Source organism: Pelophylax lessonae, assembly GCF_965119305.1.
Source record: "Pelophylax lessonae genome assembly, chromosome: 1".
Taxonomy (NCBI): Eukaryota; Metazoa; Chordata; class Amphibia; order Anura; family Ranidae; genus Pelophylax; species Pelophylax lessonae.
Window position 1 is genome coordinate 804,998,875 of NC_138768.1, and position 15,712 is coordinate 805,014,586.

A 15,712-nucleotide genomic window follows, 5' to 3' on the forward strand; every position below is an offset into this window, starting at 1 on the left:
ATATATACATAATAACAATGGTTTTAAAATGTTCTTCCAATTACACGGAGCCTTGCCTGTTTCTCAGCACCTGGTTTAGAAAAACTTGAAGAAAGCAGCTCTAATAATAGGGTTTCCATATTGTGCGTCTCAAAATAACTACAACGAATCCTTGTCAAGGACTCCAGGCCAGTTCACACCACAGAAACGCAGTCCGGACATGTCCTGGGTGCATTTTTGCGTTTGACAGGTTTTTGATGCGCCTCCGGTGCGTTTGATCAACAAACTGCATGTATCACATCACCACTTCTTAAATTAACTAAGATAGTGAAAAAAAAATATCTTATACTATTGACGTGCTTCACAAACACAAGCACTTAATTCATTTAAATATAAGTGCCATATGAATCTTCCCAGGTTATAAAGTGCTAGTGCTCTTTAAAAGACGAAAACAAGGTGGTGCTTGTAAGCCATTTCCCTTCTAACGCTCATCAGAGTCCATCAGCTCAGCAGCCCGATATTACCACACGGAGGGAAAGGATTGTTAAAGTGCCTTGACCTGGCACCTGGTGTATACAGCATTAGTATGTATACAAGAATGCCAGTCGCCATGCTTTCATGGTCAAAACTGCGGCTCAGGTCCCTGTCCAAAGATGGTGTCGGTGGAAGTTGTGTCACGATGACGTGGGTATACCTTCAATGCGTTTCCACCCGATTGGTCGCCTTCAGTCAAATAAAAATGTAAAATCAGCACTTTAACAAACATTTACCTCCGAGTGGTAATATCAGGCTAGAGAGCTGAGCGCATCCGGGAGGAGCTGAACATTAAAGGGGAAATTCCCCAAAAGCGCAATTGACCACACTAGGGAAATTTGGCCATTTCCATTTGGTGAGTGCAAATCCACGTGGGGCACTATATACACAAGTGGAAATAAGCACCAAGTTAAGTTTATAAAGAGCCCCAGCAATTTATAACCAGGGAAGATTTATATGGGACGCTGCATTTGGCACTTATATTTAAATGAATTGATTGTTTGTGAACCACAAATTGTTTGAGCTAATATTTTTTTCACTTCCTTAGTTGATTAAGGAAGCAGTGATGAATTATGTGACACGTGCAGTAGGATTGAAATTATTTGATTAGTTGTGTGACACCAGTACACATGATAACTGCAGCAGTCACAATAATATGTGTTTGAGGAATGCAGAAGTAGATTTAGTTTTGTATTCAATCTTTTAAGTAATTCAGCACATATCCAAGGCGCAAAACAATTATTTTAAATTTACAATTAGCTATACCATTGTCCTGGATAAATGAAAGCCTTCAACTAAACCTTGCAGAGTAGAAAAAAAAAAAAAAATTCCCGGTACCACACTACTGTATTATAATCTGGTTTGATCATAGGATATTTTAATTTTTAAACAAAAAATGGAATTCACAGCTCACTAGAATGCCTTGGACTATCATCTAAAAGTCACAACTGCCATTTTTCTGAGTGGCTACGCTGCACAATGTAAGACTTCAGAGTTGGCATAATATAAACTGATACCTTGCCGATATCAGTCAGAGTAGCTAGTTCCAAAACCTGAGAGAGGACATCCAGAGCAGAGCGAAGGAAACTCCCAAACTTTTCATTGTTGTTCTGAAGATCCAGTGTTACCTATGGATGAGAAAAAAAAATAAAAATGAACGGACATAAAAGGTGACAATATATTTGGAGCACTTCTCGTAATATGTATGCATGCAAGCAATATATAGTGTATAAAACATGAAATGCTAGTGGGGCAGTTCAGATATTTGGGAATCATAGTCTCGTCTGAGATTGTGGACTATTGCCGTTTAAACATATTGAGGCCCAGCTCTTCTTAAAGTCCAACAAAAAGGTACCCCACGTGTAGGCTACTACATAAGATTTGGTTCAAAGCAAAACAACTACAAAGAGTGTCAGGCTTTACTAGTTACAGCCCCATCAGGAATTACAATACTTACCCCGAACTGGCAAAGCTGTAGTCTGCAGCCGGGTGGCTAACATATGGTGTTACTCACCTCCGTCACATTTTAAGCAATGGCAGGTTGCTCCCGTTAGCCCAGATGCAAGCCAGATTTGGATTGTCAAACAAAATGTACTTCCCCCAGGCTTAAATTGCAGCACGCCATTAAAGCGCAAGCATCCTTAGAGCAGGCGGTGTTATCTCCCACTCCTCTTTTCGATATGATGCAGCAATCCATATACACTAAAGGGTTCATCTCCAGGTACCAGAGTAACTGGAGAATTTTCTCAATATGGCTATGAAGTAATGGGTGTAGGATGTAGGCGATATAGATGGGGATTAATGGTCGAAGGCCCTGGAATCCATCCACGGCTGTTCTTTAAATATAACCCAAAGACTGTCCCAACTACTATTGCAGGTTAATTATACCCCGCTTAAATTGTTTACTCTTGGACTCTGCCCAGACCCATTGTGTACGAGATGCAAGGGAGCTAAAAGGGACCCAATACATCTCTTTTGGCGGTGTCCAAAGTCTGACTGCTTTTGGACTGGCATTGTAAACGCCATTACCAATACTTTTCAAGTAACCATCTCTCGATCCTAAACCTTGCTTATTGGGTATACTGGACGAGGTTATAACGGACATATATGTCAGAGAAGTGGTGTACAGAGCACTGTTCCAAGCTCGAAAGCTAAACTTGCGACATTGGATCTCTCTAACTTTAGAGATATAGTTAGCCAACATGGGATTAGCTTTGAGATATGAGCGCTTCATATATCCGCATACAGGCAGCCCAACATGGTTCAATAAGATCTGGGGATGCTGGCTAGCTAGCCCTGGCTTGGCTCCATTGGAACGAATGTTCGATAGGCTATTAACTTAAAGTGGGAACTCAACTGCTCAGTGTGTCCTCATCCTTGGGGTGAGCTTAATTTAAAGTACTGGGGTAGACATCTGATGAGAATGTCTTCCTAAACCATACCTAGAGATGCATACACTGAGATAGAACGACTAATGACATCTCCGGTTCAATTTGTTTTATAAACCTGCTTTGGCTATGTACAAGATTATTCTACTTTGTATTCTGCAAATGTATTGTATAATTTAATACTTCGGAATATGCATTGTTTATTGTACTGTTAAAAGTTGTTAATATATTTTATTCTGATATAAAAAAAAAAAAGATATGCTTAAGACCTACTGGCAAGGTAAAAGTTGTCTGGGCTTTCACATACCTTATAGTTAGCATATGTGGCTTTCAGAACATCATACAACTTTAAATATGATGGGAGATGGTAAAAACTGCCAAGAGATTTGCTTGTTTGAGCTGGACCAGAAGCATCTGCTTGCCGCGAAGCTTAAAAAAAAAAAAAAATTAAAAATTAAAAAATGTAGCAATACAATTTATTAGATTTTATAGGATTATTTATACACCAAAGTGTATGACTGAGAAGACCTAGCTGATTACCCTAGACAAGGGGGTCCCCAAAATTTCTAAACAAAAGGCCCAGTTTATTGTCCATCAGACTTTATATGGGCTGGACTATGGCCATTGGTATTAGAAAATCCCCAGCGTCAATGGGAGAAGCAATGTGTCAGGGATTGGGAGTAAGAAAATTACATAGCAGTAATCAGTAGAAGGAGAAAAAAGTACCCCATCATTGATATTAGTTGAAGGAATAGCGCCCTATTGATGGTGTCTGTGGGAGGACTATTGGTGTCAATGGGAGGAAAAGTGCCTCTTTGGTATCAGTTAGGGGAATTGTGCCCAATTGCTGGTGTCAGTGGGAGGAATTAGCCACCATGCACACAGGATGTCAGAAAAAACGAGCTGCAGAGCCACTTGTAACACCAGGAAAAAGCAGCTGTAAAAACGTGTTTTCAGTAGCTTCTTCCATTGGCGTTATTGCACGTTTGCCCACGTCGCTTTTGGCAGCGTTTTTTCTGCCTCTGGTCTTCTTCCTCCGCTCTTCTTCTTCTTCTGCCTCTGATCCGACTTGCGATGCACCTTCCATTTAAATGAATAGGCTCCCATAGATTTTAGAACTGGATTTTGGATTTAGGAACCATTGATTTTGAATGGAAAAAAAAAATAAAAATAACGTGGTTTAATGCTGTTTAAGCAACGTTATTCAGCCTTTAGCAGCATCAGACGTTTTTACAGCTTGACGCTGTACCTCCAGAACGCACTGGTCCTGGGTTTTTTTGCAGCTATGCCATTTGGAGCTCCTAAAAGTTCTATGTGTGCGTGAGGCCATAGTATAACATGGATGGGCATTCTGCAGCTGCAAAAAAAAAAAAAAAAGTCTGACGCTGTTAACAGCAGCTGCAAAAACGCCCTGTGTGCATGGGGCCTTATGGGCCACTGTTGGTGTCAGTGGAAAGAATGGTGTTGGTGTCCTCTACTACAAAATAAATGTAAAGTCCAAGATGCTTACCTGGAGTAGTATCGCTGACTTTCTTTGGGCTCAGCGGCACTGCTGTCTGCTCAGTATTCTCTCGCTCCTTCCCTTTCCTCCGAATAGGACTCAAAGAAGGAGGGTTAGTTAGAGATGGAAGAGTAGTCTTAAAGTAAAAAAAATAAAATAAACTTGAAACATATAGAATACTTGACCTTGCATACCACATGACTATTGTTCCTCTATGGCTGTACTGTAAGGTTTGAGAGGACATCAAATTTTGACCCCTCTCTTCCCAGTGACATTTTTAGGATAAGTTCTGGTCTAATGTCTCTTCTGTTAGACGGAGCAAACAGCGACGCATCGGAGGAAACACACTAGATATTTTCCATTCTACTTCTCTAATATCTAGTAATGTGCCAAGCTAATCTCACTCTGCATTTACATAAAGAAAATGATTCCCAATTGCTTCTGATGGCTGACACTAAGTGGCTATCCCCTTCTAAAATTATTTACACCTAATAATGGGAGGACCTTTGGCAATGGTTTGATTACAAAACTGTACTTTTATAAAATAGTTCTATGGAAACAAAAATCTCAGTGCATCATTATATCTAAAATGAACGTGTAGCCATTCGTATAGATATTGATAGACATTAAAGTGAGCATAAGAAGGCGCACCAGTCTACTGCATTACTGTATAACTCTTCATTAATTAAAATATAAATGGATTTTTGTAAGAACTTACCGTAAAATCCTTTTCTCTTAAGCTCATTGACAGACGTAGTCTTCTTGATTCTCAAGAGCTGGGTTATGTTGTCTCCGCAGGAGTAGGACTAGGCAGAATGACAAAAACGTTCTGGCTCCACCCTAGGGGCAGTCCCTGAGGGTATATCCTCCCTCTCTCTGCTACAGGGAATCAGTTCTGTTTAAAGCAGTACAGAGAATTTAACCCAACCCAACTCAATGATAGAGGGGCGGGTACTACGTCTGTCAATGAGCTTAAGAGAAAAGGATTTTACGGTAAGTTCTTACAAAAATCCATTTTTCTCTATCGCTCATTGACAGACGTAGTCTTCTTGATTCTCAAGAGCTGGGACATCCAGAAGCAGTGCCACAAATGAGGGGTGGGATTGACAAAATCAAATCCAATCTAGAAGGCCCAACCGGTGCCAAACTAGAAGTTTTAAAGGCTCATTATAAACAAAGAATGAGGCTAAAGAAAAAATTTTTCCAACGGAAAAAAACCCTCGAGGTAGACCACTGGTCTCCTCAAATTGCGGCCTGCAAAACCTTGCGGCCAAATGAGGCATCAGACGATGCCATTACATCAACTTTATAATGTTTAGAGAAGGTATGCACCGACGACCAGGTAGCCGCCTTGCACACCTGGACCACTGACGCCTGATGGCGAAAGGCCCATGACGCACTAAGTGCCCGAGTGGAGTGCGCCTTAACAGGGAACGGGGGCTCCCGACCCTTAATAGAATAAGCCTGCACTACCATCTGTCTGATCCATCTGGAAATGGTCGCGGCAGATGCAGGCAACCCCTTTTTTGGGTCCATCTGGGATCACAAAAAGTGAATCCGTCTTGCGAAACGAGTCTGTCGTTTTCAAGTATACCCTGATCGCCCGGACCACATCCAAGGAGTGCAAAGCAAATTCCCGAGGATGACTGGGCTTAGGACACAGGGAAGGTAATACAATTTCTTCATTCAGATGAAATTCTGAAACCACTTTTGGTAGGAAGGATGGATTCGGACGAAGAACCACCTTATCTCTATGAACCACCAGATATGGTGAACGACAAGATAATGCGGCCAGTTCTGACACCCTGCGTGCAGAAGTAATAGCCACCAAGAAGGCCACCTTCTGGGACAACGTGGGTAGAGGAATCTCCCTAATATCTTCAAAGGGAGGTTTCTGAAGAACCGACAACACTAGATTAAGATCCCAGGGGGGTAACGGCGCGTGCACTGGCGGAGCCAGATGTCGCACCCCCTGGATGAAATTCCGCACCAAGGAATGAGTAGCCAAAGGCTTCTGAAAGAAGATGGCTAATGCTGAGACCTGACCCTTGATAGTACTCAAGGCCAGTTTCTGCTCAACCCCTTGTTGCAGAAAAGCCAATATTCGACTAATCGAATAAGACCGAGGACGGAACCCCAAAGGTTCACACCATGCAATGTAGGACTTCCATGTGCGATGATAAATCTTTCTGGAAGTCGCTTTCCTTGCTTCAACTAGAGTAGGAATAACTGAAGCTGACAAACCTTTGTCCTTCAGCACCTGGGTCTCAATAGCCAGGCCGTTAAAGCCAGCGATCGTAAAGCAGGATGGAAGATCAGTCCCTGAGACAGTAGATCCTCCCTGAGAGGAAGTCTCCATGGGACGTCCGCCACCAGTCTGACCATGTCGGCGTACCAAGCTCGACGAGGCCAGTCCGGAGCTACCAGGATTACTGGGATTCCTTCCTCCTCTACCCTGCGAAGAAGTCTTGGCAGTAACGCGAGAGGAGGGAAGGCATATATTAGCTGGTATTGCCCCCACGGGGCGATCAGTGCGTCTGCGGTTTCTGCTAGAGGATCGCGGGAGCGAGCCACGAATCTCTGAACTTTCCTGTTGAATCGTGATGCCAACAGATCCACCTCCGGGGTGCCCCACCGTAGGCACGACTGGTGGAAAACGTCTGGATGGAGGGACCATTCCCCCTGATCCAGGGTCTGACGGCTGAGATAATCTGCCTGCCAATTCTCCACCCCCGGAATGAACACCGCAGAGATTGTTGGAACAAATCGTTCCGCCCAGCGAAGAATGCAAGCCACTTCTTTGGCCGCTCGGACACTCTTGGTGCCCCCCTGATGATTGACATAAGCCACGGCCGTGGCATTGTCCGACTGGATCCGAACCGGGCTGCCCTGGAGCTGCTCGGTCCAGTGAATCAGACAAAGTCTGATCGCTCTCAGTTCCAATACATTTATCGGTAACCTGGATTCTTCCGGGGACCAAAGTCCCTGGACAGATAACTGACCAAGAATTCCTCCCCATCCGGATAGACTGGCATCCGTGGTCACTATCGTCCAATATATTGGCAGAAATGACTTTCCCTGGCTGAGCATTGGAGACCGAAGCCACCAAACCAGAGACTCTCTGGTCTGTTTGCTCAATCGTATCTGATTGTCCAGGGATTCCGGATTCCGATTCCATCTGAGAAGAATCTCTTGCTGAAGAATTCGGGTATGGGACTGGGCAAATGGGACTGCTTCGAATGAAGCCACCATCAACCCCAGAACCCTCATGCACGTCCGAAGGGAAGACCAGCTGTTGGACAGTAACAACTGGACTGCTGATTGAATCTTTCGAAGTTTCCCTACCGGAAGGAAAACTCTCGTCTTGACTGTGTCTAGAATTAGACCCAGATATTCGAGCCTCTGAGTGGGAACCAGAAATGACTTTTGCTGGTTCACCAGCCACCCGAATTCCTGTAAAGAAATCATAGTAATTTCTATGTTTTGTAGCAAGGTCTGAGGAGACTCTGCATGAAGCAGAAGATCGTCTAGGTAACCTAGAATCGATATACCTCTTTGGCGCAGAAGTGCCAACATTGGGGCCAACACCTTTGTGAAGACCCGCGGAGCCGTGGCGAGACCGAAAGGTAACGCCACAAACTGATAGTGGTTCTCCTCTACGGAAAAGCGTAGAAAACGCTGATGTCCTGCGAAAATGGGAATGTGAAGATAGGCGTCCATGATGTCTATGGACGCTAGGACATCCCCTGGATGCAGGAAGGCTGCTACCGTGCGAATGGACTCCATTCTGAATCTTCTTATGTTGACGAAAGAATTGAGTGCTCTTAAGTCCAGAATTGGACGCACTTTGCCCTCTTTCCTGGGTATTGTAAATAGGTTTGAATAAAACCCTTGAAACCGTTCTGTCCAAGGAACGTGGACTACCACTCCTTGTTGTAGTAAATCTGTGACTGCTCTCCTCAGATCTTCTAAACGATCTGCGGATAGACGGATATTGGAAGGGAAGAATCGCGCCGGTGGGAGAGATCGAAACTCGATCTTGTACCCTGACCTTATGACTTCGCAAACCCAATTGTCCGGGATTCTGGAAAGCCATGGATCCGGGAACCGGAGAAGACGTCCCCCCACCCCAGTTATGGGTGGGGGCGCACCTTCAGGCTTTGGATGGTTTATCTTCAGGTCTGGAGGGGGCGGGCTTTTGCTTGCCCGACCAACGACCCTGACGCCTCCTGTAGGAGCTTTGGAGGACTTAGTTTTTTCACCCGCTGGACGAAAAAACCTCTTGTGAGCAGAAAAAGAAGGCCCTCGTCTTTGACGAGTTCCTCTACCTTTAAAATTTTGCGGTAAAAAGGTGCTTTTTCCACCGGTGAGATCCTTAATGATCTCATCTAAGTTGGCTCCAAATAGACGCTCTCCTGAAAAGGGGATATTAGCCAATGCTTTTTTGGAACCTTGGTCGGCTAACCAACCTTTTAGCCACAGTGTACGCCTGAGAACCACTGCTGAGACTGATGCTCGCGCCATTAATGGAGTGGCGTCTAACGCCGCATCACATACAAACTGTAACCCCTGTATCATTTGTTCCAACAAATCTGATACCGCCTGAGGGACTTCTTCTAAGTCCCGGCGTAACCACTTGGTCCATTCAGTTACAGCCTGCGAAACCAGACCAATAGCAATTATTGGTCTGAAAGCTGATCCAATCAAGGAAAACATGGTGCGAGACATAGCTTCTATCTTGCGATCCACTGGATCTTTAAAAGACGGAGCGTCTTCTAAAGGAATAACCGTGGCTTTATTCAATCTAGCAATAGGTGAATCCACCACAGGTGGTTCTGTCCATTTCTTAATAAGGGTTTCCTCAAACGGATAACGCCTGTCAATGCGTTTAGAAATATTAAAAGTGCGTTTTGGCAGACGCCATTCTTCTTCGATTGGATTGCCAAAACATTTGGGCAATGGAAAAACCTTCGCCACTTTGATGCGCTTTTTAGTCCCAAAAGGGATCTCAGTTTCAGCTATTTCCGATGGAGTACCCTGTAACCTTAAAGTCTCTTGAACAGATACAATGAGTGCGTTTACCAACGCTTCCTCTCGGGCTATGGCGGATGCCGAAACATCCTCCTCACTGTCTGAAGAGACAGGACCCGAGACACCAATACCAGATGAAGTACCTGCAACTGCAGAAATAGGCTCAGAGTCTGAATCCGAAGTTTCAGATAATAAGGGGTTAGGCGGGGGTCGCTTTCTTGCGCCCTGTCCCTGACAAGCCACTTCCACCCGGGACACAAAAGTTTCCATAATAGCTGACAAAGATTCAATTGTCAATGGGGTGCTGGAGGATCCCGCAGACCCCTCGAGGGGATCCGGAGGAGATACATGAGTGGCAGGGTCCATGTTAATACAGGACACCTTTGCCAGCAAAAACAAAAAAATTTTCTTTTTTTTTTTTTTTTGTGTGTCTCCCCCTAGCGCAATAGCGCCCCTCAGAGTACCTGCTTCTCGATCCCAGAGAGAGAGAGAGGGACCCCCAAGGCTCACCAACCGATGCAGTGCAGTTTCCAACAAACTGCAGTCAGCGTCTGTCTTACACAGACTGGAAGGAGCTGTTTGCTTTTTTCCCGGGCAGAAGGCGTGGCTCCGCCCCCTGTGTACGCCTTCCGGCGTTCCCAGCCCTCCACGAGGTAGCTGGGCTCACAAAACATGGCCGCCCCCATAGAAGAGACATAAGACTCCAAAAACATGGCGGCCGGCGTGACCTGAGGACATACATGCATTCGGTCTACGGCAAAATGGCGGCGGACCGCCGATATCGTCTTCCCAGCACATCCACCTGCACTCTGCTAAGAGGTGACATATGGATCTACAGAGATACACTGCACATAAGGTAGGATTATACCTCCTATGTCTGCTGTAATTAACAGTCTGCTGGGTAGAGTGTTAGCTCTTGAACCAAGTCCACTTCCCACAAACACATGCTGTATTACAAGGGGGACTTGTAAGTATCAGATATATACTGACCATATATGGAGGGGCCCATAATATATACTGCCTCATAATGAGGAAAAAAGGGAACGTTTACTCACCATACCGAACCGACAGGCACCCTCTCTTCACAATACCCTCTCCACCGGGGTGGGGGTTTGTGGACGCCTCGACTCTCTGGTACCTGGCGTCCAAGCGAGCTTTTAACTCGCAAAGTCAGTCCCTTTGCTGGGACTCCGTCGCGGCCGACTCAGCGCACTGGTCTGCACGCGCTCTTAGGCAGAAACCGGGGTGACCACTGGATCTCAACATCCAGCCCGTCGCCTGGCCCCGCATACTTACTTGAATATGTCGCGGCCGACCAAGTGCAATGCCATGGTCTGCGCGCGCTCGTAGGCCGGCTGGGGTGACCACAAGTGTCGCCCAGTCCGGCATTTTTGCTTGAAGATCTCACAGGAAAAAAACACTGGAGAAAACTACCTAAAAAATGTCTTTTTCTTAAAGAAAAAAAGTCTTGCCAGGACCAAAAGATCCCAGCAAGGAACTTAGGTCCTTACTCCTGACTAGACAGAAAAAAACTGATTCCCTGTAGCAGAGAGAGGGAGGATATACCCTCAGGGACTGCCCCTAGGGTGGAGCCAGAACGTTTTGTCATTCTGCCTAGTCCTACTCCTGCGGAGACAACATAACCCAGCTCTTGAGAATCAAGAAGACTACGTCTGTCAATGAGCGATAGAGAAAGATACCTTTTGTTGGAGGCAGCATGTGGTTTTACATGTTCTAATATCAGATGTTTCTGGATGGTTGAAACCTGATTACACCTGGCCTGGAATGCCGCAGACCAAGTTACCCAGCAGGAAATTCCTGACAAGGAGTCATAAATGGGAATTCATATCCTCACAGGATGTGCTGGCATAGGCCTCCTGTTGTGAGGTATGGGAGTAGAGGAGCCTCAGATAAGACCTCCTGGGGAGGTTATACCAACATCAAAGGCCAGCTGTTACTAGATGACCCGGGTCAAAAACAGTGATTCGTGGACAGATGGCGCCCCTAGTGGGAGAATATAACATGCTTCCTGGAAAGATGAGATACTTCCGGTTGATTAGGAAGGGTGGCATCTTATGAGCTGTCATTGGACAAGCAGACAGTGGGTGTTTATGTGGGTGGTGTCTGAGTGGACTTTAAAAGCAAATCGCTAGCTAGAATTCTGCCCTGTTGAGAGCTTGAACCCAGCTGAAAGATATCGAACCCCGAGGACGCGCATATGTAAAGTATTATCTGCAATTGTTTTGTCTTATATGCTCCGGAAACTTCTTTTAGTGTTTTATGTTTGCATTTCTACTTTCTTGTATAATAAATTAGATCCTTGCTTATTAAAGCGGTGTGTGTATTTTTACAGCTAGCATTGTTATTTTACCCTCCATTAACCTTATCAGAGCTTTGATAGACTATTATAGGAATAGACAAGAGAATACATGTTTATAATAAATAGGGGAGGAACAAAACCCCCCCAAATTTATTTCATCATCATACTCACAAAGGGAAAATAAACACAAGCTCTGCGGAAGAGGGTAGATTTGTCATATGTAAACACATATTTGTGTTTATTTTCCCTTGGCACGACATATATGTATTCACTTCTGTGCGCGAGCGCGGAGGTATCAGGGCGCTTTAAACTTTTTTTTTTTTTTTTTTTTTTTTACACACACTGTGCCTTTATTTTTTTTTTAATCCCTTTTATTCCTTTTACAAGGAATGTAAACATCCCTGGTAATAGAAAGAAGCATTACAGATCCTCTTTATTAAGAGATCCGGGGTGAAAATGACCAAAAAAATCGCTCATTTACCCTTAATACCAAAAGAAAAACACAGTTTGTCACTTTGACTTTTAAAAAGAAAAAAGAAAAAAAATCATCTCTTTAAGCCCGAGAACAGGACGTGACGTCAGAGGTCACTGCGGTCCTCCAAGGGCATAGAGCCGAGTGGGGGCTATCTTGCCATTACTTGACTTCCTGCCTAGCCATCAGTGGCATTGGATTGGTTCCAGGATTACAGACCCCTCCCGCCGCCTATAAAAGTGATCTTGCAGCGAATCTGCCACTGGGATCACTTATCTGAAAGCCAGGCCGCCTAAAAGGAAAAAACGATACCGAGGTTTTGGAAGCTAGTTGCTGCCTTAACCGTACGTAACGTCAAAATCATGATGTACATTACCAATTAGACGGTTAGCAAGTGGTTAATTGGAGCAGGGGGTCTGTTGGAGTGCTGGAGCCCAGGTCTCAGCGTTATGTGCAATAGTGGCAGTCCAGCTCTCCAGGGTTCTATCAGCATGGGTTTAATAAAGTGGTTGTAAACCTCAGACATGAAATATGAACAAAGCATATCCCTCTATAATGTGTACTTGTCTCAGGAGCACTCAGTGTCATTTCTGTCTGCGGTTTCTTTCCTCTGCTATCAGCATTAATCACTTCTGACAATTTTTCTGACACCAAGAGAAAATATGGTCACAGGGGAGGGACCTGCAGCTGATTGACAGCCACAGCTTTGTTCCTTTGTGCTACGTGAAAAGGGGGGGGTGTCTCTCTTCCCTCCAATCAGCTCTCAGAGCTCTCCTCACTGAGCTCTGCAGTGTATAATTTCAGCTTTTTGCCCCTTTTTTGTGAGAGCTCAGACAAGCTTTGAACAGATGTAGAGAAGACTTCAGACACACAGGTACAATTTATATAGGAGGATCTGTTTCATCTCAGTATATCGCCTGAGGCCAGTCACTTAACTGGGTATATGTAAGGGTTTACAACCACTCTGCAACACATTTTAAAAAGGGAAATAGTGACAAGCATATTTATATGCAGATTGTATATGCAGCCTGACTGCATCACAGTGATAAAACACATAAGCTTCAAATGGACTTTAGCAAATGTGGGAAACAGAAGTTCTCATGCAGGTAAGAAATTTTAATCAAATCCAGAAATTCCTTCTAATATAGGTTTATCAATTATGTCTCACTTTGGTGTCCGTTTATGAAACAGAGAAAAGCTGTAATCCTTAGAATCACGGCTGATCTCTCGTATGTACCGATTTATGTAGCGGAAAGGAGAAGCAGAAAACATGTTCTCCGCTTCTCATCACAGTACATGACCGTTCTGCCATTCACTTATACACAAATGGCCAATTTATGAAAGTGTGATCTGAAGATCTCACTGGCCGCTACCCTGAAATATCGCCCTCCCAGATTCTCCAGCTTAGAGGTAGACAATCTGGGAGAGAAGCTTGTGTGAAAAGAGTAAGAAGACTTCTTCCTACCTATATATCAGCACCGGTGGGTTAAATATTATATGGCACTAGTTATCATGTGTCATATTTTTATATATATATATATATATATATATATATATATATATATATATATATATATATATATACACACACACACACACACACATATATATATATATAGCACCCTTCTAGATAGGCTCCCTTGATAAGCAGACAGAGCAAACTATATTTCACCTGCCTAGAACCTGATTAGTTATGCCTGTTTCATGTGTCCATGTGTGATTCATCTGGTCCGAGGGAGTGTCCCCACTGTGTCCAATAGGGAAGCCTGTTGGACAGTGGCAGAAACCCAGCCAGTGACACACAGGCTTTTGTAGCTGTCCCAGTGGGTTGGCACAGACAGTGGTTCATCCTGGGATAGGCTATAAAAGTCAAGGGCACATGTGGCAGGGTGTCTTTGGGTGGGAAGCCAAGTCCCAGAGGGAGGGTGATGGCTCTCTCCTCCTCTGAAGTTGTGGAAGGTGTTCACAGGCAGTCGGCCTGGTGAATCGGAAAGTGTGGCGGAACCCAGAGGTCCAGTGGATGCTGACAAGTAGAGTTTGGAGGCAACGGTGACTCTGGAAAAAACAGTGTCTGTGAGTACAGAGGAACTTGCCCGGGGGTCTGCCAGGAAGGGGACCAGTCCAGAAGCTAGGGTCCGCGGACAGGTGTCAGCACACAGGCATTGAGAGAAAAGGGGGTGCCAGTTTCAGAACCCTAAAGAGAATATTACACAGGAGCATTTAAAGTATCTTCACTTAGTGGCAAAGTGAAGCAGTAGCCATGCCGCATTCTACAGTAAGCTGTCCCTCAGACTGTGAATAGTTAATAGTTGGAGTATCCCACTGATTCCTTCTCCTATCCAAATTCTCAATAAAACTCAAAAACAACATCCCCTGGACTTATTATTGACTGAGCCAAGAACTTTCATTGCCATTTATCTGCTGTCAGTTGCTAAGGGTAACCCAGGGGAATCCAGAAAGTATAATTCTCAGCAGTCCTCTAGGGGTCAGTGCTACATATATATCACTAGTTATCATGTGTCTATACATGTTATTTTTATCCTAAGTTTCACTTATTAAACTGGGCAGCACTGTAATCTCACAATATCTTGCGAGAATACAGGCAGCCCACCCGCTTTTACATGGATCTCCGGTGAAAAACTTCTCCTCTGTTCTCTCTCTGAGAGCTGAAGTTCTCCACTTAATAAACAGGGTGCCACAGGAGATAATTTTTCCTCTGAGAACTGCTGAGAAGTGAACGGAGAGAAAACTTCTCAGTTTCATAAACTTACACCTTTATTAAGTCTGCAGTGGTTGCATCTAGACCAAGAATGACCTACAACTTAGGGTTAAGAAGAAATCGCCTTTACTCTAATATACATATATATTTATCTACCAAAAAGGCATAGAGTATCATAGAATGGGCCATCTCCCACAATCCCCTAGTAAAATATAGAGAAACCCTGATCCTAATACTGAAGAGAAATCCAGTAATGGTCCTCCATTTCATTAAAATCCAGAAGATTCAAGAGGCGGAGGATTTGTAATGCACACATTGAGCAAATAACAGAAAATGTATTACAGAAATATATATTGACATCCTGAATCTTACCTTCACTACAGGACCTGGAGGAACATCATCAATGACATGAGAACATATGTTGATGGCTTTCAGTAAATGAATGAACAGCTGATCCACCAGGCCAACGATTGAGCGGTCACCAAGTGCTGGCCACGGCTCCTCCTGCTTGTTAGCTGTCTGGTTGGCTTCCTCTTCTGCTGTCCAGGGGTTCTTTAAAGATTTAGGTGCAGTAGCTAAAATGCAAAAAAATTGTTACTTTCAGAATTAGCAAACATAGGAAAAATACCATTTGGTGTATAAATAAGTAATCTTGAGTTTAGAACAAAAAAAACGTCATAAGAACACTTGCTTATACCATTGTAGGAACACTAGTCCCCACACCTTCTCACATGTGCCCCCCCCCCCCCCCTAAAGGATGTTCTACTGA

General features: G+C 44.3%; 1 protein-coding gene across 1 annotated transcript in view; it reads right to left on the reverse strand.

Annotated features, from left to right (window-relative positions):
* HTT (huntingtin) overlaps positions 1–15,712 on the reverse strand; it is a 427,987-nt gene that overhangs the window by 225,397 nt on the left and 186,878 nt on the right. Inside the window, exons 26-29 of the mRNA XM_082256463.1 lie at positions 15,316–15,518; positions 4,411–4,537; positions 3,208–3,329; positions 1,530–1,640 (exon numbers count right to left, since the gene is read on the reverse strand). Of these exons, the coding sequence (XP_082112589.1) occupies positions 1,530–1,640; positions 3,208–3,329; positions 4,411–4,537; positions 15,316–15,518 (563 nt within the window). The remainder of the gene's footprint in view (positions 1–1,529; positions 1,641–3,207; positions 3,330–4,410; positions 4,538–15,315; positions 15,519–15,712) is intronic.